The sequence below is a fragment of the Dromiciops gliroides genome, chromosome 2 (assembly GCF_019393635.1).
Source record: "Dromiciops gliroides isolate mDroGli1 chromosome 2, mDroGli1.pri, whole genome shotgun sequence".
Lineage (NCBI taxonomy): Eukaryota > Metazoa > Chordata > Mammalia > Microbiotheria > Microbiotheriidae > Dromiciops > Dromiciops gliroides.
This window is the reverse complement of record NC_057862.1, coordinates 140,542,729-140,569,410: the sequence shown is the minus strand read 5'-3', so window position 1 is coordinate 140,569,410 and position 26,682 is coordinate 140,542,729. Positions and strand designations below refer to the sequence as shown.

The window sequence follows — 26,682 nt, the reverse complement described above, 5'->3', positions numbered from 1 at the left end:
GATGTATTAGAAACTTCTAGTAATTTAACAAAAGGAAAGAGATGAAAAGAAAACAAATGTTTTAAACACTGAATGACAGAGTTGCTTAGATGAAGGCCACTACATAAGAGACAGAAAATTCTGCCTCTAGCCCCCATTATCATTCTACCACTTATTATATTTGTGTGACTTCAACAGCCACTTTACCTAGGATTTATTTTCTTTAAAAAAAAATTATTTTGTTTTTCTATCACCTAGATTTCCCCCCCGCATTCTACCCCTTCCTCCTTCCCAGAAAGCTATCCGTTATAGAAAATATTTTTTTTAAAGAAAAAAGGAAGAAAAGAGAAAAAACTCAGCAAACCTGATTGATACATTGAAAAAAAATCTGATATTACATGCACTGTTCCATTCTTGTGGACCCCCTACAACTGCAAAGGAGTCAGGAGCAGTAAGACCTATTTTCCATATTTGTAGAATGAGAGAGTTGGCCTAGGTGATCTCCAATATTGCCTCCAATCTTGAAATGTAATGTAATGATCCTAGATAGGAAAACTGAAACAGAAAAACAGATGGCTTATTTGAAAGTTTGAAGAACCATAAACTGCTTTACTACATCATTAATATTTCTAAACTAAAACTGCATGATCATAATTAACAGGAACATTCTCTTTACATACCATGAATCAGTCACATAGACTTTTCCAAAAACCTTTCTTCTGCCCATTCTTTGGAATAGCACAAATGTAAAAGAAATAACAAATTTTTATTTGTGTTGCTCATGTCAATCTAGGATCCTTGTAAAAGTTTCCAGGCATAGTCTGCAGAATTGAAAGGCAGAAAGAGATGTTCAGATGTAAGTATTCCATCTCCAGAATCCCTAATGCCCAAAGTATCCAAAATCCTAATAGGCATACATAATGATTCCTCTGAGTTCTCACACAATTAATTCCTACATAAGAATTCAGACTCCAAAGAATGACTAAGAAAGTATGGGTACCAATAACTTGGGATGTTTCTCTAACTTAAGAGATACTCTTCTGGTCAGATGTACAATCTTTTTCCTTTCTTATGTCAGCTAAGTGGCACAATGAGTTAACAGAGGCCTAAGTTCAAATCTGGCCTCATACCCTTACACTTGTGTGATCATGAGCAAGTCACTTAACCTTTGTCTGCCTCAGTTTCTTCAAGTGTAAAATGGGGAATAATCCCACCTACCTCTCAGGGTTGCCATGAGGATCAAATAAGATCTTGGTACAGTGCCTGGAAAATATCAGGCAATTAATAAATGCTTATTGGATTGAATTGGCCCATAGGTTTAATAAATGCTTTTTGACTTAACAATAAAGTTAAGTAGCTCCTTGTGTTTACTTTCTTCTACTTCTGGTTGGTAAACATACCAAGTGGTATTTTGTATTTATTCATTTGTATGAATGGTGTCTTCTTCCAGTGGAAGGGGTTCCTTAATTTTTGTCTATTTCCCCAAGGACAAACACATAATAAATGTTTATGGATCGGTAATAAGCTTGGCGCCGGACGGGGCCTTAGGGGGCCATCAAATCCAACCTAATTTTACAGATAAGTAAACTGAGGACCAAAAAGGTCACTCCAGTTAATAAGCACATGTTACAAAATTCTCACTCGGGTCTCCCTGACTCCAAATCCAGCTCTCAAACCACTATACTACCTCTCTGATCTGGGCTATGTTTATTTATTAGGGTACATATGTCCCCTCTAATCCCGCCCCGCCCCCCCCCCAAGGTAAACTCCTTGAGGGCAGGTACCAAACCTAGCTCAGAGCGAGGCACACTGTGGAGCGCTGGGGATTCTATAGGGAGGCGGGGCAGCTGAGCGCAGGGAGGCCCAGAATAATTACAAAGGAGGTGGGGGAGGGGTGACGTTAGCTGAGACTCGGGGCCCAGCAGGTGGAGTGACGGGGCTGCAGCGTCTGTGGTTCTCCCCCCCCCCCCCATCCCTCATCCCCCATCCCCCATCCCCGGGACTGCACGTGGTCTCCGCGAACACGCTCAATGAGCGCGTGCCTCCCACCACTCTCCCAATTTCCTTCCCCACCCCCATCTGTCGCAAGGGAGGAAGCGATGAATTCTTCGAAGGGGGATGGATAAAAGTGCAAGGGTTGGCAAGGCCTGGAATCATCCGCCTCCTGCCTCACGGTTCCCCTTTTCTCACCTGGTTCCGCGCTCCAATGCTTCCCAGACATTCTCAATCTATCGCTTTATCTTGGAACCTTGGTCGTGCAGGCATAATAGGAGGAGCCTCGAGTGATCGATGGGAGGCTGGAGTTTTCCATTCCAAATCCGCTAGGAGATTCCCCCTTATCCCCCTTCTAAAAGGCTAGGTGGGGCAGTAGAATGATGGACATTTAATCAGGAGGCTGTGAGTTCAAATCCATCCCTACCAAATGTAAAATGGCGGGATGCCAATATTAGCACTTACTTTCGGGTTAAAAGAGATATTTGTAAAGTGCTTAGCATAATAGGACCTTAATAAATGTTCGTCCTACTGTGGGGGTAATGAGTGCTTTGTACAGGAAAACATTCAGACTGGACCCGGAGTTTAAATCCGGCCTCAGACGCTTACTAGTTGCGTGACCCTCAGCAAATTACTTAGTCTCAGTTTCCTCAGCTGTGAAATTGGGATAATACTAGCACATCTCTCCCACGGCTGTGTAGATAAGATGAGATATTTGTAAAGCCTTCCCCCCACCCCCACCCCAAACCATAGAGCACTATATATGCCAGATGGTATTAGCTATTATTTTGTACAAAAACCACGCAAATCTCCATGGTGCACCTAACTAAGAATGATCTGCACTGCCTTCGGTTTCCTTTGCAACTACCCCCGTTTCAAAATTTGCCTGGGGTCCCGAATTTGAATATAGTCCTTTAGGGCACTTCCACTACCTTTCAGAATTATTCAAAGGATCAAATGAAAGGTAAAAGAAAAAAAAATCCTGAGAGCTATTGGAGTGTCAGCTATTACTAAGAGTGAACCATCTGTATTATTTGTTTGCAGACAAGTTGAGCTAGGCTGAATCACTCATTAAACTGGGCTTCCTAGCTCATGTGCCTCCCTGGCTTGTATCTTTAAGTGGAGGGCAAAAACCTAAACTTTTCTGTTTTTCACTTAGTTTCAACATTACCTATTCTAGCGAAAAACTCTTTAGTTCCAATAGTTTAGATAAAGGCTGTGGACCACCATTATCATACTTATTTATAGTGGCAGCTAGTGCCTCCACAGAAGTTAGTAGCTGTATACTGTCTACTAATCTCAGTTTCCTCAAGTATGAGATGGAAATAATAGTACTTTCCTCCCAGGATTGTAGTGAGAATCAAATAGGATATTTAAGAAGTACTCAGCATAATAGCTGAAACATAGTAAGCACCATATAAATGCTTATTCCTTTCCCTCTAGGCCCCTTATTTAAGATCAGCATTGGATTCTGCTGAGAATCTGCTTAAATGGTGTCTCCTGTAGATTCCCTCCAAGATCAGATTGTCAGGAACTGTTTTTCATCACTGACCTCCAGCTTCCCTTATTAGAACTTATACACCTTATTAAACGTTTGTTAAATTAAAATTATAGTTTAGATGGCACTAGAGCCTGCTTTTCCAGTAAACTGCTGCCCTGCCTTTAATGAACTCTTTTTTTTTCCCCCTCTGTCATTACTCATTATCTTGTCCTCTATTGATCCCAAGTATGGACTGCTAACTGGCTTAATTTAGATCCCTCCAGGTTTGGGTGAGAACCCAGAAATTTTGAAAAGAAGGCAGTTTTCAACTCCATGAACTGAAACCCTCCCCAATAAAGTGCTCCAGGAATGCAATGAAGGGGTACTTTTAAAAAGATTTTTTAAAGTGTGAAAACCACTCCTTGGTCCCCATTGTTTTTTTTTTGGGTGAGGCAATTGGGGTTAAGTGACTTGCCCAGAGTCACACAGCTAATAAGTGTTAGGTGTCTGAGGCCATATTTGAACTCAGGTTCTCCTGAATCCAAGGCCAGTGCTCTATCCACTGGGTCCTCATTGGGTTTTGATCCCCACATAAGTTGATTTGTGCTTTAACAAAGCCATAGACTATTCTTTGCCTTGATCAATGACTTTGCACATTTGCCATTAATTAAAGGTAGCTGCCTTTTTTTTTTTTTTTTTTTTGGTGAGGCAACTGGGGTTAAGCGACTTGCCTGGGGTCACACAGCTAGTAAGTGTAAAGTGTCTGAGGCCAAATGTGAACTCAGGTCATTCTGAATCCAGGGCCGGTGCTCTATACACTGAGTCAACCACTACTTTAAAAAAAAAATCCCAATTTTGATCATTTTATTGACCAGTGAAATAGTTTTATCTACAAAATGCCATCACTTTTGTAAATTTATCACCTCTAATCTCACCATCATGCTACTAACTCTAACCTTGATTGTTACCACCTCCTTAATCTTCTATTGGATTGGAGGGCCTGAGGGCAGAGTACCATACTCCTCCCAGTTTTCTTTTATAGAGTACAGAAACTGAACTCTCAACTCACACCACTGTGTTGTTCCACCTGATTTCAAATCTGGGTAACAAGCTGCCCCACCTGGCTGGTACCCTTTGGTGTCCTCCCCTCCTTACCCCCCCACCCTACTTTCCTGGCTCCTTTTGTGTATTGTTGCTCCTTCCCCAATTAGATTGTAAGGTCCTTGAGGGCAGGGGACAATCTTTTTATTACTTGTTTCCCCAGTGCTTGGCACAGTGTCTGGCACATAGTAAGCACTTGTTAAATGTTTTTGGGGTTTTTTTGGTGGGGCAATGAGGGTTAAGTGACTTGCCCAAGGTCACACAGCTAGTAGGTGTCTGAGGTCGGATTTGAACTCAAGTCCTCCTGAATCCAGGGCTGGTGCTTTATCCACTGCACCACCTAGCTTGATAATGGATTGGCCAGTATCACTGCTCCACAAACATCTAAAGGCTTAGTCTTCAAAACTTAAGAAACCACAAATATTTGCTATAATGAAAAGAAAAATTTGTCCAAAATTTTATTAACAGGATGATGAAACCATTTGCTTAGTTTAATATTTACATTATGATAAAATGTTACAGCTTGAGTTTATGAACAGAAATTTCTTTTTTCTTCTTTTGCTTTTTTTGTGTTTTCTTGACATCCTGTATTTGCATTTTCACTTGATCTTGTAATTGAGAAAAGAAGGCTTGAGACGACTTCAAAGCTTTGTCTTTACCTTCATCCTGCAATAGGAAACAAAGCATGTAAAAAAATATTTCTACAAAATAAAGTTTCTCTTTTACTTAACTGAAAGCCGATTGAAAGTCATGTAAAAAGTTATATAACTATACCTAAATATCAAGTTCCCAATAGTTGCATTTTTGATGGAGGTGCTACTGTATAATTTCCTTTTTTTTTTTTTTTAGGCAATGGGGATTAAGTGACTTGCCCACGGTCACGCAGCTAGTAAATGTCAAGTGTCTGAGGCCGGATTTGAACTCAAGTACTCCTGAATCCAGGGCCGGTGCTTTAACCACTGCGCCATTTAGCTGCCCCCTTCTTTTTTTTTTTGGTATAATTTCTAAGTATGGTATATTTCTTTCTTTCTCTTACACATATGTCCCCTATTCCCCAGCAAAAGAATGGATAGTATTAGGCAAGCTATCACCACTACCAAAAAGACAAAAAAAAAAAAAAAAAGCAAACTCCACCAAGTAGCTGATCTTTTTTTAGAGACAGAATATGCTGTTGTTTGTTTCAGGAAGGTAGGCTTATATAAACAAAACAGTTTTAATATAGGAAGACAAATTTCACCAATTTTCAGTCTAAAACATTGAGAAAGAAGTGTATCTAAGTCGGGGCTTAGAAAAGGCTACACAAAGTCAATAAATTAAGCTTCTAAGTATTTAATCATTTTATTTTCTGAATCAAACACCAATAAACACTAAAATAAAGTTTGTGCTAAACAAACTTGATCTTTTGTGGCTAGTTTCTTCTTTTAATTTAATAACATATTTTGGTGCTATTTTTCTTACAATGAAGGAAATAATTACAAACAATAAGGCCAGAAGGACAAAAGAGCTGTACTGTTTTCCAGAAATTATATGAGACAAAATATAACCAACCCAGCATGGTGAAATTCATAATTTAAGACAATCAACAGTCTATTTAGACTGCTATGTCATCAATTATTCTGTCATAGCATACTCTGACTATAGAATTAGAACTAAAAAGGAACTCAGATGCTACTGAAACCAACTCACTCAATCAGAACTGAAGTGGATGTGTGTTAAGGTCAGCCAAACAGAAGAAATCTTGACATCTACTTTTGCACAAATGCTCTTATTAAAAAATAAAAAAAGGTGTTTCTGTTTCTAACCAGCCACATTCACTGTTCCTTCCTTACCTTTAGTATAGAAGCTTTGCCTGCTTTGGTTAGTTTCTTTAATTGTGCAGATGCTTCTGCTTTGTTGTATTTTGCAGCCTGTTCGGGTTTAGTCTTTGCTAACAATTTTTGCCGTTTTTCCTTTTCTCTTAATTTTATACGCTTGTGATATTTCTTCTTTCTTCGTTCTCGTTTCTTGTCTGTAGCAGATTTCTCTGCATCTGTTTTTATGTCCCCTGCCTTATTTTTCTCCTATAAAAACAGAAACAATATCTTTAACTCACCCTCAAAATTCAAGGAACAAGTAGAGGCAAGTAATCTCATTTTACAGAAAAAGAAACTAAAATACAGCAATGAGTCTCATAGTTCCAGAACAGTGCTAAGGATCTGATATAATATACAATCAATCTTCCAACTTATTAATGGACACATTCCAAAAATTACTTTTAAAATTTATTTTTGAAAATATGAAGCACATTTTTTCCATAGAAACAACAAAATAAACTGGAGTTGGGCTCCCAGGCTGACCTAAAATGTAACTAAACTGTGATGATAATCAGTAAATCACTATTTATAAGATCTCAATGGAAAAACATGATCAGAATTCCAACTTAGGATTCCATTCAAAAAGTAAGGATTGACCACATACAGCTTCAAAGATGAAGTCTTGTTAAAAGGACATGAGAACTCACAGCTGAAGAATCACAGTATCATAGACTTTGGGCTTTAAAGGATTGTAAAGGCCCCTTAGTTCAATCCCCTAATTTTGCAAGTAAGAAAACTAAGGCCTAGGGAGGTTAAGTGATTTGGTCAAAATCACAGGCAAAACTGGGATCTGAAGGGTTCTTTCCAATGCCTACAGTACCAAGACTTGTGATTGAATGAGGCAAAGACCATCATCCCTCTGCCACATAGGCAAGGAAGGGGGAGTGGGAGTGGAGAGAGGAATGAAAAAGGATTAGTTTCTTGGGCAGAGGCCAGCAAGACAGGTAACTCATTTGAAGCAGCCATTCAAATGTAAGTAATATTTGTACATAAAAGAGAATGCCTGCATATCTAGCGTAGCCAACTTTTAACCAGATTTTAATCCCATTATTAATGCCAGATTTCATCGTGAATAAAAGTCAAAAGTCAAAAGTCTTCTGGTAGATTTTTATTTTTTAACCAATGCAATTGGCAGAAGGTCATTTAGAATATTTTTTTGTTATTGAAATATATCATCCAAAATTAAAATTGTATGGTTTTTGGTGTGGTTTTTTTGGTTCAGACCCATGGACTCAGCTATCTTCTGTCTTCACTGACACAGATCAGTAATTCTGCCATAATTTATGATTTAAGAGTTGCCTGAGAGACCCTGAGAAAATAAGTGACTGGTTTATAGTCACACAGTGTAGCCTCTATCAGAGGCAGGGCTCGAACAGGTCTTCCTGATTCCAGGGCTGGCTATATATCTACTATTACTGCTGCCTCTTTATTAGTCTTCAAAGCATTTATGTAGCATTTGATATACACTAGCTGCTTTTAACCCTTTTCTATTCCTCTTAATAACCACGGGAAAAAAAAGATTAGGATTTCAACTTTATTACATCACAATATTATCAGTGTAAATATCCCTAGAAAAGACAGTAATGATACACCAGAAGAAAGACTATTATTCTTGTTACTTTACAGTATAATCCCCCAAATAAACCTTCCCTTCACAAAAGAAGTAAATAAAAGAGACAACCAAAAGGACAAATAGCTAAATTAGAAATGTGTGATTTATAAAACGGCATGTTCTCAATATTTGCTTCTTACCTTGATTTCCTCTGGTGCGAGGAGTGCAGCATCACTAACATGTACTGGTGCTACTTCCTCCATAGTTATAGCAGGAAGATTAGAGACAATTTTAACCTCTGGAACAGGCTAGAAAATGAAGTAATATAAAACAACATTTGAGGAATCACTCTAAAAATACAAGAGTAGTTATCATAATGCCACTGATTTGGCATATGTGATAAAATATGCATAAACACGGTAACATTCAGGTTAAATACTTTGATCACCTAAATTTAGATCAAAATGGTCCTGATGAAATAATTGTAAAGTCATAAGTTTTTTGAGACCTGCCCAAAGACCATTTTTAAAAGAGGGAAAAGGAAAATATAAGAAATTATGGTCCTCAGATCCTGATGAGGTTTGTTAAGGAAGGACATGAGAGATGACAGCTGACAATGGAGATCAGAAGAACACAGATTTAGAACTGAAAGGGACTTTAGAGACTGTTTAGTCAAGTTCTCTCATTTTACAAATGAGTAAACTAAGAAACAGTTTTATTTTGATACCTGAGAAAAATACTAAAATACACTATCAATTTGCAGACACCCAAAAGAAAACAAAAATGGATAGCAACCAAAAGGCAAGCTTATTTTCTCTTACAACAGAAAGACATTTTTAGTTATAAATGGGAATGCACATTTTGCTTGGTCCAAGAGGTAAGAACAAAGATGAATGAATGGAAATGACAGGGAGGCAGATGTAGAATCTGAATATAAGGAATAAATTCCTAAAGACTAGAGCTACCTAAAAATGGAACAGGCTCCCAGCTTGAGACTGAGCTTCTCATAACAACTAATGCTTAAACAAAAGCTGGTTAGAAACATCTCCCACAAGAAGTATCATAAGGGTCATGACTGAGTGTCATGGAACACTTTGAGAAAAGCTGGGTCTTAACGGATTGACAAAAATTAGATGAGTGAAATGTAGGGGTAAAAACACATAAGAACGAGCCAGGGCACAGTGTTAGGAAAGGGTAACAGGCACACCGGTGAGAAATACATGCTAATAGATTGGGGGCAAGGAAGTGGGGAGTGAGCAACAGTGAAATATGAAAGGCAGATGGGAGGCAGATTATACATAATTTTTTCATACCAGACTAAGGAGTTTGGTTTTTATTCATAGGTCTTCAAACTTTCCTATGAAGGGAATGGCATGAGGAGAGAGAGTATGAACGAGGGGAAGCAGAATGTTGACAGTGAGAGCCTGGGCTTGGTGATAATGGTTAGATGGGGCAAGTAAAAAGTATGAGATAAGGGTGGAGGAGGATGACACTGAATAAGTCTCAAGTCCAGCTCATTTCCCTGATATACATTTATGCTCACTAAATTGACTATTCCCAGGAAGAAGAGTAAAGGTTGACTTGTGGACTGCTAGAATAGGCAACAAGGTCATTCTTGAGCAACAACTAATCCATGGAGATCAGATAGTTAAAAGGTAACTGCTATAGGCAATAAGGACCTGTTAAAGTTTTATATTTGTGGTAATGTCTATTTTTTAGCCATGGTTTTAATCTCCTGGAGTTTTATGTGGCATTCATACTTAATTTCACAGCAATTATGAAAAACAGCAAGTCATCTACAATTCAAAAGACTCTTAAATCCTAACAGACTTACTGGCTTAGGTGTAAAATGAAAATCAGAAAGAGCATCCAGTTTTTGAAAGAGTGAATCCATCATCTTCTGAATTTCTACATGCTCTGGATTTTCTTCTTCTTCTTTCTTTTCCTAAAATAAGGAATTCAGTAACTGAGCTTAACACAAATCTAAGAACAAAACACATAGGGAAGGTACTTTTGAGGATAGTTCTATTGTCCAAAGAACAACTTTGGCCTTTTGTTTTTTGTTTAAATGAGGCAATTGGGGTTAAGTGACTTGCCCAGGATCACACAGCCAGTAAGTGTTAAGTGTCTGAGGCCAGATTTGAACCCAGGTCCTCCTGAATCCAGGGCTGGTGCTCTATCCACTGCGAAAACTAGCTGCCCCTGGCTTTTTTTTTTTTTTTGATGAGGCAATTGGGGTTAAGTGACTTGCCCAGGGTCACACAGCTAGTAAGTGTTAAGTGTCTGAGGCCGGATTTGAACCCAGGTACTCCTGACTCCAGGGCCGATGCTCTATCCACTGTGCCACCTAGTTGCCCCTGGCCTTTTGTTTTAAAGAGCACTTTAGGAAGCCCATTAACTGCTACATAGAGACCGCCATCTAATATCTAATTCCATGTTATTTTATTCAAAAATGGCATTCCTAGAATATTACTGAATTTGATAATACTTCTCAAACGTCTCTAATTTTCCCTACTAAAATCATTACCACAGTAATGTCAGAGTGCCTCAAGTATGACTAGATAAGACACACATAAAAAGGTAAATGGCTATTTGCATCCATGCTCTAACTCCAAACTCCTGACCCTATCACTCTCCATCTCTAAAACTTCAAAGGAGACTAGGAAGGCTCAAGGACTGAATTGGAGTTTGGGCCTGTTCTAGGAAGGGGATGGGGGAAACTCAATTAAACCCAAACTCCAGATCAACTCCTGAGTAGACACAAAATTCTCTACCAGATCCAAATTATAGAATGCCTTCAATCTCTACTGAATCTAGTAAATTCTCCCATTCCCAAGCAAAATCTGAACATTTTGCCAAGAAATCATATGAGAATTCATTCAGTAAGTATTTACTAGAATTACAAGTATATGACCTATCTTGTTAATTAATGAAATCTTCTTTACATAATTCCATTTAGCTTGGGGGAGGGAGGGGATCCCACATTCCAAAGGAATAAATTCATTTGGTTCATTTTAGAAACAGTATACCGATTTTATTTTGTGGGTTTTTTTTTGGGGGGGGGGCAGGGCAATGAGGGTTAAGTGACTTGCCCAAGGTCACACAGCTAGTAAGTGTCAAGTGTCTGAGGTCAAATTTGAACTCAGGTCCTTCTGAATCCAGGGCCGGTGCTTTATCCACTGTGCCACCTAGCTGACCCAGTAAACCGATTTTAAAAGTACCACTGAGAAGTCATAACAATAGAGTTTCACTTATCCTAAGAAAATTGAAAAATAAAATCCTATCAAAGAAACTATTTCTTTCTATTATCTCACAGAAAACACCTTCAATAAAAATATTATTTTTCGACCCAATCTAACTCATTTCAAGGATGAAAAAAAAATGAAAATTCCCAGTTTCTCTCTCTTTAATAGCAAAGGGTTCATGCAACAAGGTTTCTTACCTGGTTAAGTTTGAGGTATTCCTGCTCATAAATGTCTGCAAGGCTCAATTTACTCTTTTCATGGTCTAATGTTAAACGCTTCTTATATTCAAATGCTTCCTCCTTTGGTTTTTCTTTACGTACGACATCATCCCAAGCCTAAAAATAAATAGGAGAAAATCTTAAGCAGCAAAAATAAATTCTTCCAAGATGTTAGTAATACTTGTGCATAAAATACTATTAACACTCACATTTCCCCATGAGAGTTTATTTAACATCAAGCCAACCATGAAAAAAACAAAAAAATTCAAGTATATTTTGCAAAGGGAAGAAAGTTTTTCTTATATATTTTATATTAGGGAAGCACAGATAGGTCAAAGGACAATGTTACAGGTAAGTTAAGTTTTGTTTAATGATCCCAGAATAAGACCAATTAAACAAAACTTTTATTTACTAAATATAAAATGATCAGATGTTTAATATTTCTAAGTATAATATCCATTCATCAGGTTATAAGCTATGTCTACATCAAGGATCCCTATGTTGTCTACTATAATCAGACCGATTTTAAAATCCAAAAGATGACACTATCCACTCTTTCCCTAATGGCATTATAGAAGGAAACACGTAGCTTAATCTAAGCACATCCTGCTCCTTGTACCTCCTCAAAATTTAAAGTATCAGCAAGGTATCAAAGTGTGGAAATGGCTTGAGTAGCCTCTCCTTGTTTTACCCCACCCTAGACCCATACCAAATCACAAAGGAATGAATGTATCTTTATAATAAAAAGGTTGTAAAACCTTGTCTAAACAACTCAAATTTTTAGTGAAAGGTTAATAAAAATACTTGAGAACTATTAAAATTAAAAATAAACATCATTGCTGCAATCAACATTCAAAAGAATCTTATATTCATTTCTGAAATATCAGTGCTATAAATGAAATCTTATCAACCTGATCTCTTATCCTTTGTTTGATGATATCCTCGAGTTTCAAAGTCGTTTCTTCTGTAATCACAGGTGCTAAAAAAGGAACATAAAATGGATTATTAAAATAATAAATATGGAACAACAATGTGCTATTATTTTAAAAAACTAATTCAATACCCATATAGAGGTCCTTCCTATTGATAACAATACCTTTGGTGAGAAAATTGGGGTTAAGTGACTTGCCCAGGGTCACACAGCTAGTAAGTGTCAAGTGTCTGAAACCGGATTTGAATTCAGGTACTCCTGACTCCAGGGCCGTAGCTCTATGCACTGAGCTATCTAGCTGCCCCTAAGTCCACTTTAAATTGATTGATGGAAGAAAGAGTTCTACAGCAGGAGTCAAATGAGTTGGACTGCAGCTGATTTTGCTATTTCCATTTTGCTGTAAAACTGTAGATTCTGGGCTTCAATTTCCTTAGCAATTAATAAGGACAGTACCACTTTCCCTGTCTTCCTTAAAGGGTTCTCATGAGAATAAAATAGCAGATGTGAAGGCACTTTTAAAAATTAAATCTAGTGAGATTTACACAAGATGTGTAAAATGCTATTACTATTAATTAGTAAATAAGGTGTGATGAGAGTAGCAAAACCTTTATCCAGCCCCCTCTTCCTAAGCCTATCCCCAAATAGCCAAAAGAAGTTTATAGATATATGGGTTTATGTATGTGCATACCCAAGTTAGTCGTGTAGGTGTTCCTAAAATTAACCACTTTGAGAGACTATTTTATAATGTTGTCATTGTTTAAAAAATTTAAAAAATTTGTTTAAGAATTTCTTTTAGAGTCAATTTTAAGAATCATTTACATTGCATATTTTTTTTTTTATTCCCCAACTTGATGACTTTTCTCATTCTCCATCTGTGTTTTTTTTTACTTTTGGCTATTTCCAAAATCAGATTCATGTTTAAATGACAAATATTTGATATCACTGGGGATTCTAAAAAATGTCTTTTAGGCTCACGGACAGTTCTAAAAGAGGCTCCAAATAGGTTTTAACTGGAATTACCATAGTTGTAATGAATACAGAGGGTTCCAAAATAATTCACTCACCTATACAATTACATATATCCCAAGCAAAAAACCTATACCATCCCAATGAAGACAATTTCAAATTTGTACTGTCACATCAAATTATAATCACAATCTAATTTCCCCCTTTATACAACAAAATTCCAAGTATTTAAAGTTAAATTCCAAAGCAGTCTATTTTTAATAAATGGAATTTATATACTGCTTTTAAGGTTTGTAAGGTGGTTTTCATTTTTAAAAAATTATCTAATTTGAGCCTCACAGGAACCTTGTGCTGAGTTTTACATGTACCTACATTTTTACAAATACACAAACTGAGGTTGAGAGTGGTTAGGCAATTTGCTCAGTCACATGGTAATTGAGACAGGATTCAAATCCAAGTCTTCATGACTTAAAATCCAAAACAGTCCATATTATGCTACTTCTTAGTTTAATGTGTCCAACATGTTTGTATTTACAGAACAAACTAGCATTATTTTGGGCCATGGTAAGGGAGAGACAAAATCTTCTTCCATATCAGCAACTTCTGAGTCATGACCTAGCCAACCACTTGTGTTAGGAGATTCTTCTTGTTGGGTGAGGGGCAATAATGGTGTGTTATGTGGCACTAGAAACCCTAAAAATTATCCACTTACTTCATTCATTCTTTGTTAAAACACTCTTTCCCCTAATTGTAAAGTGCTTTAGTCCTCAGTTACCCCCACAGGTTAACATCAGAGATGTTAACTTTAGATTTGACCTAACTACAGAGTTGGAAGGAACCACATTGGCTACCTATTCCATCTTTATAAAATACCTGGCAAGTGGTTGTCCAGCTTTTCCTTGAAAATGTCCCATGATGGGGGAACTAGGTGGTACAGTGGATAAAGCACCAGCCCTGGATTCAGGAGGACCTGAGTTCAAATCCAGCCTCAGGCACTTGACACTTAGTAGCTGTGTGACCCTGAGCAAATCACTTAACCGTCACTGCCCCACAAAAAAAAAAAAAAAAAAGAAAGGAAAGAAAAAGAAAATGTCCAATGAGGGGGAACTCACCACTTTTTAAACCAGTCAATTCTAATTCTGGATAGTTTTAATTGTTAGGAAGGCTTTTCTGAAATTAATCTTAAATTTGTTTCTTTTCAATCTCTGCCTATTGCTACTGGTTCTTTCCATGGAGCCAAATACAACAAATGTAATCTCTATCTGCCCTCCTAAATTTCTTCTCCAGACGAAATACCTCCAATTTCTTCAATTGATTCTCATATAGCCTGATTCTCAAGGCCCTTTATTATCCTCGCTATCCTCATCTAAATACTCTCCAGTTAAGCAATGTACTTTTTAAACCATATGCCCAGAGCTAGAGGGTTTATCATCACCCTCTTCCCTTTTTCTTTTTTTTTTCTTTCTTTTTTTGGCAGTGTAATGAGGGTTAAGTGACTTGCCCAGGGTCACACAGCTAGTCAATCGTCAAGTATCTGAGGCTGGATTTGAACTCAGGTCCTCCTGAATCCAGGGCCGGTGCTTTATCCAGTGTGCCACCTAGCTGCCCCCCAACCCCCCAGATCTTTAACAGAACTGTGGTAACCATGCTTCCCCCATCTTATAGTTAATGAAGCTAATTTGTTTGTACCCAGGTGCAAGACTTACTTTTATCTATCAAATTGTATCATATTAGATTCAGCCCAATAGAGCACCGGACCTCAGTTCAAACCCAACCTCAGACACTGTAACTGTATAACCCTGGGCAAGTCACTTCATCCATCTACCTCACTTTCTTCATTTATAAAATGGGGGTAGGAATAGCATCTACCTCCCAGGGTTGTTGTGAGGATCAAATAAGATATCTGTAAAGCCTAATGAGATCAGCCTCCTCAGTTTACAGAGGAGGAAACTGTTGCCCAGGGAGGTAAAGGAACACTAAAGTCCACACAGGTAGGGTTAAGCATTGGGCACTATTTTACAAAATAAATGTTAAATTCCTTATCAAATACAATCTTAAATATGGCACATAAACTAAACATCAAAGTACAAATAAGACACTTACCCATCCTGACTGCATGGTCAAAGTGTAATGTTTCTTCAAGAAGGCTGTTTTCGGGTCTCTTTTGTCCTGTTACTTCCCCTTGAAGCTGCCAAGGTTTCTTTTCCAACAACTCTTTCTCTAAAGATTTAATTCTTTCTGCCATCTGAGGATAAATGGGGAAAAGTATGTATTTCATTACTCCATATAACTCTGTCATTTCCCTGGTGGGATAGCCTTCATATATACTGGTCACAAGCCTCTTTACATTAATAAATGGTCTCTGAGAGGGGTAGTAGCCAATCTGGGGAAAACGCTGAACATCTAAACCAGACAATGGACAAGACTGGAGCTACTCTTAAAACCTTTCCAGTTTGGTAGTATCTACCAGAACTTGTGCAGCACAGCCTTCAAGACCACATGAGTGACCGCCATGCATTAGAAGAAGACTTTAGTGAATTAGAAAAATATAGTAATATTCATATAGTAATAATAGTTCACATTTATATACCACTTTAAAGTTTTAAATCACTTTTTATACGTTTTCTCAACCAACATTAAGAAATGACAAGACATAGATACTGCAAACCAAATGTTTTGCTTCTTTGTACAACAGGTATTGGCTATACATTACCTTTTCCTGTCTTTGTTCAAAAGAGGATTTTACTCCATCAGAAGTATTCTTTTCACTGAAAATATTTGTGCCTTTGGTTTCTTTTTCATCAGGCAAAGCAAAAGTTACTCTTTTCCCAACTTCATGTTGTTTATTCTCATTTTCTTCAGTTTCATCATCTTCATCCCTAAGGCATCAAGACATTTAGCAAAGAAATACTACTTACATGTACCTTCTGCCAAAGGAAAAAAATTCTTTTCCAATAATAAAACTTTTCCATTTTATACCACACCCAAAAATCTAATAAGTTTCCTATACTTCCAAAATCATGAAAACTCAAGAAGGAATCATTCTAAATCAATTCCTATATAGCTAAAAGAATAAAGAGTTCATAATATTCATTTAATAAATTAATGGTCAACAATGTTAATTTTTAAAATATATTCAAATTGCAGGCTTAAAAGTTAATAATTTCTAATAACTGATGACACAATGTTGACATTAGTGATTTTTACTAAAAATAGGAACCAAATCAAAGAACTATACAGCAATACTATAAGCTATTGTAAAACTACATGCCCTACCTACAAACTGAGATAACTAGGGGTTCTCTGGGGCTAAATGAGCATCTTGATATAATAAAGTAACACCTTCCTAATTGAAGCATATGACAACTTACATTATAATCATACAAAAATTGATGGGCAAATTACACTACACAATTTAAAAAGGATGACTCAAAATGCTTACTCTTCAGAAATTCCTTCTTCTTCAAGATCACTTTCCTTAGCCTCATCTTCCTCCTCATCCTGGCCCAGTTCATCATTATCACTTGCTGTGTCTTCACTTTCCACTGGGTCAAAGAAATCTTTGTATTTTAGGTTTCTGGAACTTTTGCCTGACTAAAAGAAAACATTTAAACCTTTTGCTTAAGGAGAGAAAATGACTTTAAAGATAGGCTTTTTAAAAGTTCTTTCTACACAATGAAAATGATTTTCCAATGAAAGTTGTTAACTGAAACCAGCATTTAAGAATAAAAGAAAAATATAGCCTTTAAGATCAGCATACAAATCATTTACTGATTTCTAAGCATATAGAACGATTTAAAGTTGGCAAGAGAACCCAGAATTCCACATCAATTGCTATAAGAAAAATAAATCAATAAGCATTTGCTGGGTTAGACACTAGGAATACAAAAATAGAAATGAAATAGTCTGCTCTCAATGAGCATATGATATATTAAGGGAGATAAAATGTACACACATGTTTATGTATTTTATGCATATGTACATATGAAATAAATACAAGATCATGATCAAGGAAGGGAAGTACATTGGCAGCAGACAGCCCAAAAGGTTTCATGTTGAAGATCTAAGTTTTGAAAGGAACCAAGGATTCTAACAGGCAGAGGTGAAGAGGGAGTGAATTTTGAGAGGGGACAGCTTGTGCAGCGGCATGAGAAAACAGGAAGGCCAGTTTGGCTGCACTACAGAATGTAAGGGGAATATAAAAGGCAGTTTGGGTCCAGGTTATGAAAGGTCACATGAAGGACTTTGTATTTGTTCTTAGATGTAATAAGGAATCCTTAAGTTTACAGAGTAGAGGAGTGCTATGGTCAGATCTGTGCTTTAGGAAAATCACTTTGATGGCAATTAGAGGATGGAATGGTAGGGAAAGACTTGAAGCAGGGAGACTAACAGAGGCTGGTACAACAGTACAGTCAAGAAGCAATGAGACCCTGAAGTAGGAGGTGGTCTTGGCAACTGACTGGATATGTGGGATAAGAGACTGAGGAGTAAAGGATGATTCTAAGGTTTCAAACCTGGGTGATTAGGATAGTGATGTTCTGAGCAGATACTGAAAAGTCTGAAAGGAGTAGGTTTAAAGGAGAAAAGATAAGAACAAAAATTAAGCAAACCCATGTCAAGACTAAAAGAAATATCCAATGTACTTAAAAAATTAAATTCTACAAGGTCTAGCCTTTCTATTTTGGTTGGTTGAGATTTTATGGAAAAACTGGGTATATCAGTATACTCATAACTTACATAGCAATGAGATGAATTAGGATAAAAAGTGATGGGCTTTGTGAAAAATTTTTAGGTAATTTTTGTTTTAATATATCTGAATTATTCATTTGAGCCCCAATGAACTGTGAGAAAGAAAGCCCTTTTTATATTAATATACTTTAAATATCCATAAAAGGAAAAGGGCAAAAACTTAATAATTAGACAAAAGAATAATTTTACCTTTTTTGGAGAGTCTGTAAATAGCTCACTATCCTCATCAGAAATAATTTCTTCAAAATAATTAATATCATCTTCATCATCTTCCTTTTTTTCTTTCTCCTCTTTTTCCATATCTTCCAAAAAGGACTCCATTTCAGACAACTTGAAAAATTTGTCATCTACTATGGATTTCTCTTTTGATTTAATAAATACTTTTGGCTTCTTGTTTTGACGTTCTAGTTTATCAATATCAAAGTCAAGGTCAGAATCCTCATCACTAAAATCTGAACTTTTCTCTACATCAACTTTATTTAACTTTTTATTTCTCTTAATCTCTTCTTCAAGATCATCTTTAACTAGATCTGACTTTTGCTCCAGCTTTGAATTCTGTTCTGTTTCCTCCTCATTGTCAACATCCATCTCTGAGTCAACCTCTTCACTCTCTGAGAGAAGATAAAGTTCTTTGTCTTTACTGTTTTCATTAACAGCTTTCTTAAAGTACTTTAAAACTGGTTCATTCTCCAATTCTAGTTGCTGCCAAATCTGCTCATCATCAAAGTTTTCTATTACCAATTTTTTTAAAGGGCTCCCAAAAATGAAGTCAGTATTCAGTTCTTTATGTAAATCATAAAGTGATTTTGTTAAAGATGTAAAATACAGGGCCAATCCATCTTGAACACTATAAGAGAAAAAAGGTCAATGAAATGTAAAATAATACCTTCCACATTTTCATAGTCACAATTTTGGGGGGTGGGGTGGGGCAGTGAGGATTAAGTTACTTGCCCAGGGTCACACAGCTACTATCAAGTGTCTGAGCCCGGATTTGAACTCAGGTCTTCCTGAATCCAAGGCCAGTGCTTTGTCCACTGTGCCACCTAGGTGCCCCCATAGTCACAATTTTTAAAGAAAATGGATTCAACATAACCACATACCCGCATCATTTTACTGAGTAGTAAAATTAAGAGAAATTTTGCTATTCGGTAACTTATTGTAAAAGTCTGTTGAGGGAGGTTGTAAAAAAAAATCAATCAACAGTAAAACACAGTTTGGAGATTAGCGAAAGATTTCAATTATTCAAGCCACCCTAGCCCCTTTATCATTATCCTAAAATAATTAATCGATTTGTTCAGGATCTATCGTACTCCAATCCATCTGCTATCAAAGTGATCTCTCTGAAAAGCAGAACTGACCATGTCATTCCCTTAGTCCATAAACTCCACTGAGTTTCTATTACCTTTAGAATCAAATATATAACCATCTATGGTTTTTAAAGCCCTTCATAACCTAGCTCCTTCTTACTTTTCCAGTCTTCTCACACCTTACTGCCTTTCATGCTTCCTTTTCCCCACACAAGCTCTATACTCCTTGCGTTTTCCCTGGCTGTCTCCCATGCCTGGAAAGTTTTCTCTACCAATCTCTATTTCCTATATAGTTGTCTGCATATTGTCTCTCCCTAATTTCCCACCCCCAATAGATTGAGTTCCCTGAGGGCAAGGACTATGTAGTCCTTTCTTTGTATCTCCATTGCTCAGTATAGTGCCTGCACATAGTAGATGCTTAATGTTCACTAGTATTTGTCATTGTTGTGCACAGAACTGAATAAGCACTTACTAGGTGTTTGTAAGACGTGTATAAAAGGGTAAAAGTGGTAGCCTTATAAACTGTGATCATGAATGTACACATTCTGTACACTGCTGGAGACTGCAACCCATCTAAGTCTTTTTATCCTTTGCAATTCTTAAACATATCATCCATTAAGTCTTCCAGAGGTCTAGGGTGCTTGCTTTAACAAAGTAAAACTCCTAATACTTTAGGCCTCTTAACCCTATTTACAGGCTATAATGGAATTAAGACTCTCAGGATTGGAGGGGAGCTCCAGGCACCTACTCCAAATCTATACCTGAACGGAAATCCCCTCTACAACATGACAAATGGCCTGCTAGACTCCACTTGAAGTTCTCTAGCTGTGAAGACCTCACTATCTTCTGAGAAAGCTCATTCTACTTTGGCCAACTCTGACTTTTAAGTTTTCCCTCTTCACCTTCTACCTCCTGTTTCCAGTTTGGTTTTCTGTTGTCATGAAAAATAAATCTAATCCCTGTTACACAACAGCTGAAGACAGCTGACACTCAATCTTCTCTAGGCTAGATAGCTCTCAAGACATCATCTCAAGTCCCCTCTTCTGAACACACTCCAAGTAGTTGAGGTTCTTGAAATTCTTAAACTCAGGTACTGCCTCCTCAGTGAAGCATCTGCCCTGACAGAATCATAGAATCTAAAGGCAGAGAGCATGTAAAGCACATTGTACCCTGGACCAAGATCCTTTTACCACATTATTGAAGGCTCTGTTTGAAGATCCCCAGAAAGCCCATTCCACTTTTAGACAGTTATAATAATTAGGCTCTACTTCCTTATATCACGTTCAAATCTATCTTTCTGCCACGAGTGCCTATCACTCCTGTCTATATGAAAGATCTTCAAATACTTGATGGGCAAACCCTAGCCCTTTACAAATATCTCAAATTGGCCATGATACCTTGAAAACTGCGATAAATTTCATGTGGAAATTTGGCAGAACTAGTTGATCCAAGCGGTCTCTGTTTGGTGTGTTCAACCTGACACCCCCCCCCCCAAAGTTTCCAGTCTTCTTACACTTTCCCCCAGGTGCTCTTCGATCCTGTGACACTCCTTGTCCGGAGCACGGTCATTCTCACCTGCTGGCACCCGAAGACTAGAATCCTCTCCTGCCCCATCTCAGTCTGCTGCTTCTTCCTTCAAGTTCTAGCTAAAATCTCATCTTCTACAGGGAGTCTTTCCCGTTCCCTCAATGCCATCCCTCTGTTGATTATCTACAAATTGTATACACCTTGTGTGAATGTTGGCGTTAGATTGTGAGCTCCTTGAGAGCAGGGACTGTCTTTTGTCTTTCTTTGCATCTCCAGCGCTTAGCAAATGTTTATTTGCTGAAATGCCCCAAATACTACTGTCCCAAGGGATCGGGTGGAAACCCTTGGCGTGTCAAGCAAAATCAATGGTCTAACTGCCCAAGCCAGATTATCTGTAGCCCCAAGGAGGTAGAGCCTGGCCTCAAAGCCCACTGTAATGTCGAGGTAGCAATGATAAATCCTCTTTTCTCCCCCACCCCTTACCACTTCCAGATAAGCGGGGCGAGGCAGAGAGCCGAGGCCGCGTGGCCATGGCCTCCTCCACGCCGACTTCTTCCCGGAATTCTCGCATATCAGGATGCTTACGTGAGGAATTGCTCTGGGTGAGCCGTAGCAGTGTCCAGCTCCTTCAGGCAGCGATCCAACGTCTCCTGACGCCTATCCCATAAACTTTTCTTCTCCGACATCTTGGCTAGTCCAGGTCTCACATGGAGCGGAACAGGAAACTCCGGAAACCGCTCAACTAAGAAGCCGATTCAGTCGGAGGGAACTTCCGACTATGGGACACTGGTTCCGCAACACACACGTTCCTAGGCCCCCCTCCCCTTTCTCTGGCCCCTCCCTCCTAGTTTCTAGTTCACGACCTATCGCTGCGGCGCCTGCGCCTACAGGAAAGGAGCCTGAGCAAAGTCACTGAGAAGTCATTCTTAATAAGCGCCACTACTGCTTATCAGGCTGGGTGGAGAGTCTTTAGTATTAGAAAATCCTATTTCAAGCGCTGGATGGTCATTAGATCGATTTCGAACTCTGTTCTCTGCGAGACTGTCAATAAAGTTGGAGTTGAAAGCCCTCGCAGTAACTCGACCTATCACAGACAGCCGGGCCTTCCCTCCTAGTCTCTCGACCAATCGCAGCAGTAGCACGCGCTGCTGAGGAACGTCCCTCACCTCACCCCGGCCCCCACTGTCTTCTAAAGCACGCACCTCTGCCCCAATCCCGGGGCCGCGCGCGAGCCACCGCCTCCTCCACTCACTCAACAAACCAACCCCTCAGAAGATGGCGCATGTGCAGAAGGTGGTCGGGTGGCTGTCAGCTGCGGCAGGGGCTGCAGGTGAATACCTCTGGGCTCGAGTGAGAGCTCCCGGGAGGGCGTGGGGTGGGCGGGCAGGTCAGAGGCTGAGGATAGCTGCCTGTTTCTGGGCAGGGAGCAGACTATAGACAGGGGTCTTTCAGCAAACTGGGCGGGGGTGAAGGGAAAGGTTTAGAGTTGGAAGAGACTTTAGGGATCGTCTAGTCATCCCCATTTTACAGAGGAGAAAACTGAGACTCAGAAAGAGTGAGAAGACCAAGGTCACACAGGTAGTAAGTGTTGAGTCTAGATTCGAACCCAGGACCCCGGACTCCCCGGTATTAGGCAGAACCCGCGAGCAAAATTGCCCCTGTTTCAACCCACTCGAAGAAACCTAAACATTTTTTTTTTGCGGGGCAATGGGGGTTAAGTGATTTGCCCAAGGTCACACAGCTAGTAAGTGTCAAGTGTCTGAGGCCGGATTTGAACTCAGGTACTCCTGAGCCCAGGGCCGGTGCTTTATCCACTGCGTCACCTAGCCGCCCTTGAAACCTAAACATTTTAAAGTCCTTCATCATCGTTCAGCAATCGTGGATTGAACTGGGATTTTTTTTTTTAAGGGGGTGGTGGTTAGGGAGAGGTGAAATTACTTGGGGACACAGCCTCCCTTCATACATTCAAAACTCCTGGACAGGACACTGGGGTCCTTCCTTCGGAGGAGGCCAACAGGGTAATGCCACTTGTGCCCAGGAGGCGGTGGACATTAAGTAAATTGCTGAAAGGTCATTTGAGAAGGAGGTCAAAGTGTGTTCTTTCAATCGAAATTGAATTTTTAAAAATGATTCTTTTTTAAAAACTCCAGTAAAATGAATGCTCAGTTTTAATCAAAACTTATAAAACACCTGCAATGGCTTATGATTATGTCCAGTAATGATGGGGAACACTCAGCATTTACAGAGAGCTTACTATGTACCAGGCACTGTGCTTTCCAATTATTATCTCATTTGACCCTCACAACCGCTCTAAGAGGTAAGGTGCTATTTTAATCCCTATTTTACAGATGAGGGCAAACAGGGTTAAATGACTTGCCCAGGGTCACACAGCTAGTAAGTGTCTTAGGCTGGATTTGAACTAGGGAGGAGTCTTCCTGACTTCGCACTTGGTACTTTATCCACTACACCACCTACCTGCCCCAAATGTGCTAAGCACTTGGGATAAAAAGAAAGGCAAAGAACAGTCCCTGCTCTCAAGGAGCTCACAGTTTAGTAACTGCCTCCTGACTTATCTTCTGCCTCCATTTCTTTCCCCTTCCAAGTTGTTCTACCAGTTACTGCCCAATTAATCTTCCTAAAGCAGGTCTCCTTCAAAGGCACCACCATTACCTTCTCAATAAAGGTCATGCTTAGCCTGGTATTCAAGGGGGTGGGGTGGGGGGTGACTTTGACCCACCTCCCTTTCAATCAATCATGAATTTGTTAATCTAGAATCATGGCAATAGCTGTGATACAGTAAGAAAAACAAACCAGTCACAGCCCTCAAGTAGCTTACACTTGAAAGATGTAGGTATATATTAAACACAAATAAAGCAGATACAAGCAGCCTTGAATGGGAAGGCATTAACAGCTAGAGGGACGAGAATACAGAAAGAGGTGCTTAAGCCCAGTCTTGAAGAAAACTAGTGATACCAGGAGACAGGTATGAGGAGGAAGAACATGAGGGACAGTAACTGCCAAGCACAGAGACAGTGGAGGAAATATCATGTGAGTAATAGCAAGGAAACCGGTATGGTTGGATTGTAGATTACATGGAGGAGAGTACTATGAAAAGAGATTGGAGAGAGAGAGAGAGAGAGAGAGAGAGAGAGAGAGAGAGAGAGAGAAAAGGGCCTGATTGTAAAACACTTTAAATGCCAAGCAGAAGAATTTATATCTGATCCTAGAGGTTATAGGGAGACACTGGATTTGTTGAGTAAAGGGCTAACATGGCAAAACCTGCACTTTGGTTCTGTGTATTTTTATACAGATTGGGGTGGAGAAAGACTAATTAGGGTATTGTAAGAGTCCAGGGAAGAGGAAATGAATATCTGAACTAGGTCCTAAGTAGAGAGAAGGGGTAATATTCAAGAGATGTAAGGATAGAAATTTAGCAATTGATTGGAAATGTGGGACAAGGAAGGGTTAGGAGTCAAGGATGACACTCTAGTTACAAACCTGGGTCACTGGAAGGATGATTATGCCCTCAACAGGAATAGGACAGTTGGCAAGGGGGGTAGGATTTGGGAGGAAGATAATGAACATAATTGATAATTGATTTGGAGATACCCATGAGCTATCCAGATGAAAATGGGCAGTAGGCAGTTAGTGATGTGGGACCAAAGCTCAGGACATTAGGGCCAGATCTATAGAGCTAGCTGAGAGTCACCTGCACAGAGATGATACCTGAACCCATCAAACTGAAGTGGTCACCAAGTGAGAGACTACAGAGAAAAATTAGAAGGTCCCAGGCCCAGGCCTTGGGTATACCTACAATGGGGGGTGATGCAGCAAAAGAAAGTGAGAAGCAATCAGACAGGAGGAGAACCAAGATAGAAAACACAAAAAAACAGATGGAGAGAGTATCAAATGCTATAGAGAGAACAAGAAGACTGAAGATTGAGAAAAGGGCCTTCTAATTTTGCTGGTAGCGTTGGAAGAGAGCAATTTAAGGTGGATATTAGGGTCAGAAGCCATTTTGCAGAGGAATTGAAAAACGTTGAAAGGAGTGGAAGTTGAGGGAATAAATGTAGACTGGTTTTTACATTGTCTTCACTCACCCCAAGGAAACTTCAGTCAAGTTGGACTTAACATCCATCGTCTGAGCTTTTCCCTCTTTCTCTATGCTTTTGCTTATACTTGCTCTCTAAAATGCCCTCCCCTGCCAGTTCCACACATGTTATTCCTACCCATCTTTTGAGATCTAGCCCAGATACCATGCTCTGTGAAAATGTCTTTGCTTTCTTCAGCTAAGCAGCTCTTCCTTTGAATTTCCAAATCACTTCGGACCTCTTTATTGAACTTTCTTTGGATACATATAAGCTCTTTGTAGGAACTGTATGTATCTAAGGAGGTCTTTGAATACCTCACTGGCATGAAAGACAATGCTTTGGACATAACATTTAATAAATATTTCTGGAATAAATGGATGTGCATTTCTTCTTCTTTTTGCTTTTCTTTTACCTTTTCTTTTTTCACTCCTCCAAGCAGAGGAACAACTGGGTTTTTTTTGGTTTGGTTTGGTTTGGTTTTGCAGGGCAATGGGGGTTAAGTGACTTTCCCAGGGTCACACAGCTAATAAGTGTCAAGTGTCTGAGGCTGGATTTGAACTCAGGTACTCCTGAATCCAGGGTCGGTGCTTTATCCACTGCGCCACCTAGCCGTCCCCTCCCCTTTTTTTTTTTACAACTGTTGTTTTGACAGGAAAACATAGAACTGAACTGGAGACCTGAGCCAACCTAGGTGAGGTTGAGGTTGGCAATCTTCTAAAGTAGTCTTACAATTTTGACTCAGGCTTTGGCATCCACAGGCACTATATGAGTTGATTTTCTTTTTTTTCCCCCATCTTTGTTCTCTTTATTTTTTTTATTATGTAAAACATTACCATATTTGTCAGTATAGGACCTACTGCCCCACAGCATTAAGTAAAACTGTAAAGTATGTCGACTTTTTTCTTTAAACCCTTTCCCTACCTTCTGCATCTTCTTCCTTCTCTAAATGCTGTGTCCTTCTGCTACAATCTATGTAGTGTCGCTCATCCCTTCCGGGTCTTCCCTCCTGCTCAGAATGGCCTTTTTAAAATCTTGTTCATTATTTTATTCTAATAAAAAAATCCTAGTCTTGACTCCTACTAATCACAGCTAGTTGTTGGTCTGACTAATTTATAGTTCCATACATAGAACCTTTATACTATGTTATGAATGACTTGACCCCCATCCAGCAGTAGGTCCCCTTCTCCATGCTGCTTCTCATAAAAAAACTGTCATAGAAGTTAGGATGTGATTAAGTGTGTGGCAAAGGTCAAAATACACAAAAATTTGGGAAAGGAAGGAATCATTTAGAACTGATTCAATTATGTATTATAATGATGTGAAATCCAGTCTTGCATGAACTAGATTTTTAGTACTACTTGTGACTAACATTAAATGAAGAGGCGAGGCACCCAGGGAGATGTATGGAGCTTCCTAAGGCAGTATTATGAACAGTTTTGGAGACTGCTAAGTTAAAAAAAAAAGAACTTTTACCAGTCCATTGCCCCCATGAGCCGATTTTGTAGCTACTACAAATAATACTGCACATTATCCAATCCTCTCATTGTATGTGAGCTTTCTATTTTACTATTCCTTTGATATAAATATTAGCAGGTAAAGTTAGAGCACATGCGATCTTCCATAGGATAATGTAGTGGAAAATATCAGCCTGATTGGATATGTCCATATATTTATAAGACTGACTTTAAAAC

The 26,682-nt window shown here is 38.9% G+C and overlaps 3 protein-coding genes across 5 annotated transcripts in view; 1 reads left to right on the top strand and 2 right to left on the bottom strand.

The window, feature by feature from the left end:
* The window catches only part of FAN1 (FANCD2 and FANCI associated nuclease 1), a 50,447-nt gene extending 48,145 nt beyond the window's left edge, over window positions 1–2,302 (bottom strand). Inside the window, 3 exon segments of the mRNA XM_043988518.1 lie at window positions 344–534; window positions 660–800; window positions 2,170–2,302. The gene's annotated coding sequence lies outside the window, so the exon portion shown is untranslated.
* Window positions 2,303–4,987: 2,685 nt separating this feature from the next.
* On the bottom strand, window positions 4,988–21,949 carry MPHOSPH10 (M-phase phosphoprotein 10). Its single transcript, XM_043984319.1, has 11 exons — window positions 21,486–21,949; window positions 18,256–18,913; window positions 16,760–16,911; window positions 16,031–16,196; window positions 15,421–15,562; window positions 12,332–12,399; window positions 11,400–11,537; window positions 9,792–9,902; window positions 8,158–8,265; window positions 6,382–6,612; window positions 4,988–5,218 (listed from the first exon to the last, which is right to left on the bottom strand). Exons 1-11 carry the CDS (start codon window positions 21,584–21,586, stop codon window positions 5,069–5,071), a joined length of 2,025 nt encoding a protein of 674 aa, XP_043840254.1. The 5' UTR covers window positions 21,587–21,949; the 3' UTR covers window positions 4,988–5,068.
* Window positions 21,950–22,060: 111 nt separating this feature from the next.
* MCEE (methylmalonyl-CoA epimerase) overlaps window positions 22,061–26,682 on the top strand; it is a 28,174-nt gene continuing 23,552 nt past the window's right edge. Inside the window, exon 1 of one of the 3 annotated variants that reach the window (XM_043984320.1) lies at window positions 22,061–22,230. In XM_043984320.1, coding sequence (XP_043840255.1) covers window positions 22,176–22,230 — 55 coding nt within the window. In that variant the 5' untranslated portion in view covers window positions 22,061–22,175. The remainder of the gene's footprint in view (window positions 22,231–26,682) is intronic. The other 2 variants (XM_043984322.1, XM_043984321.1) reach the window with 2 other exon arrangements.

Coding starts and splice junctions, on each gene's coding strand:
- MPHOSPH10 (XM_043984319.1), bottom strand. CDS start 21,586: ATGTCGGAGAAGAAAAGTTTATGGGATAGGCGTCAGGAGACGTTGGAT. Junction 15,563..16,030: donor TTGAACAAAGACAGGAAAAG/GTAATGTATAGC, acceptor ATTTATCCTCAG/ATGGCAGAAAGAATTAAATC. Junction 5,219..6,381: donor GCAAAGCTTCTATACTAAAG/GTAAGGAAGGAA, acceptor TTCCTATTGCAG/GATGAAGGTAAAGACAAAGC.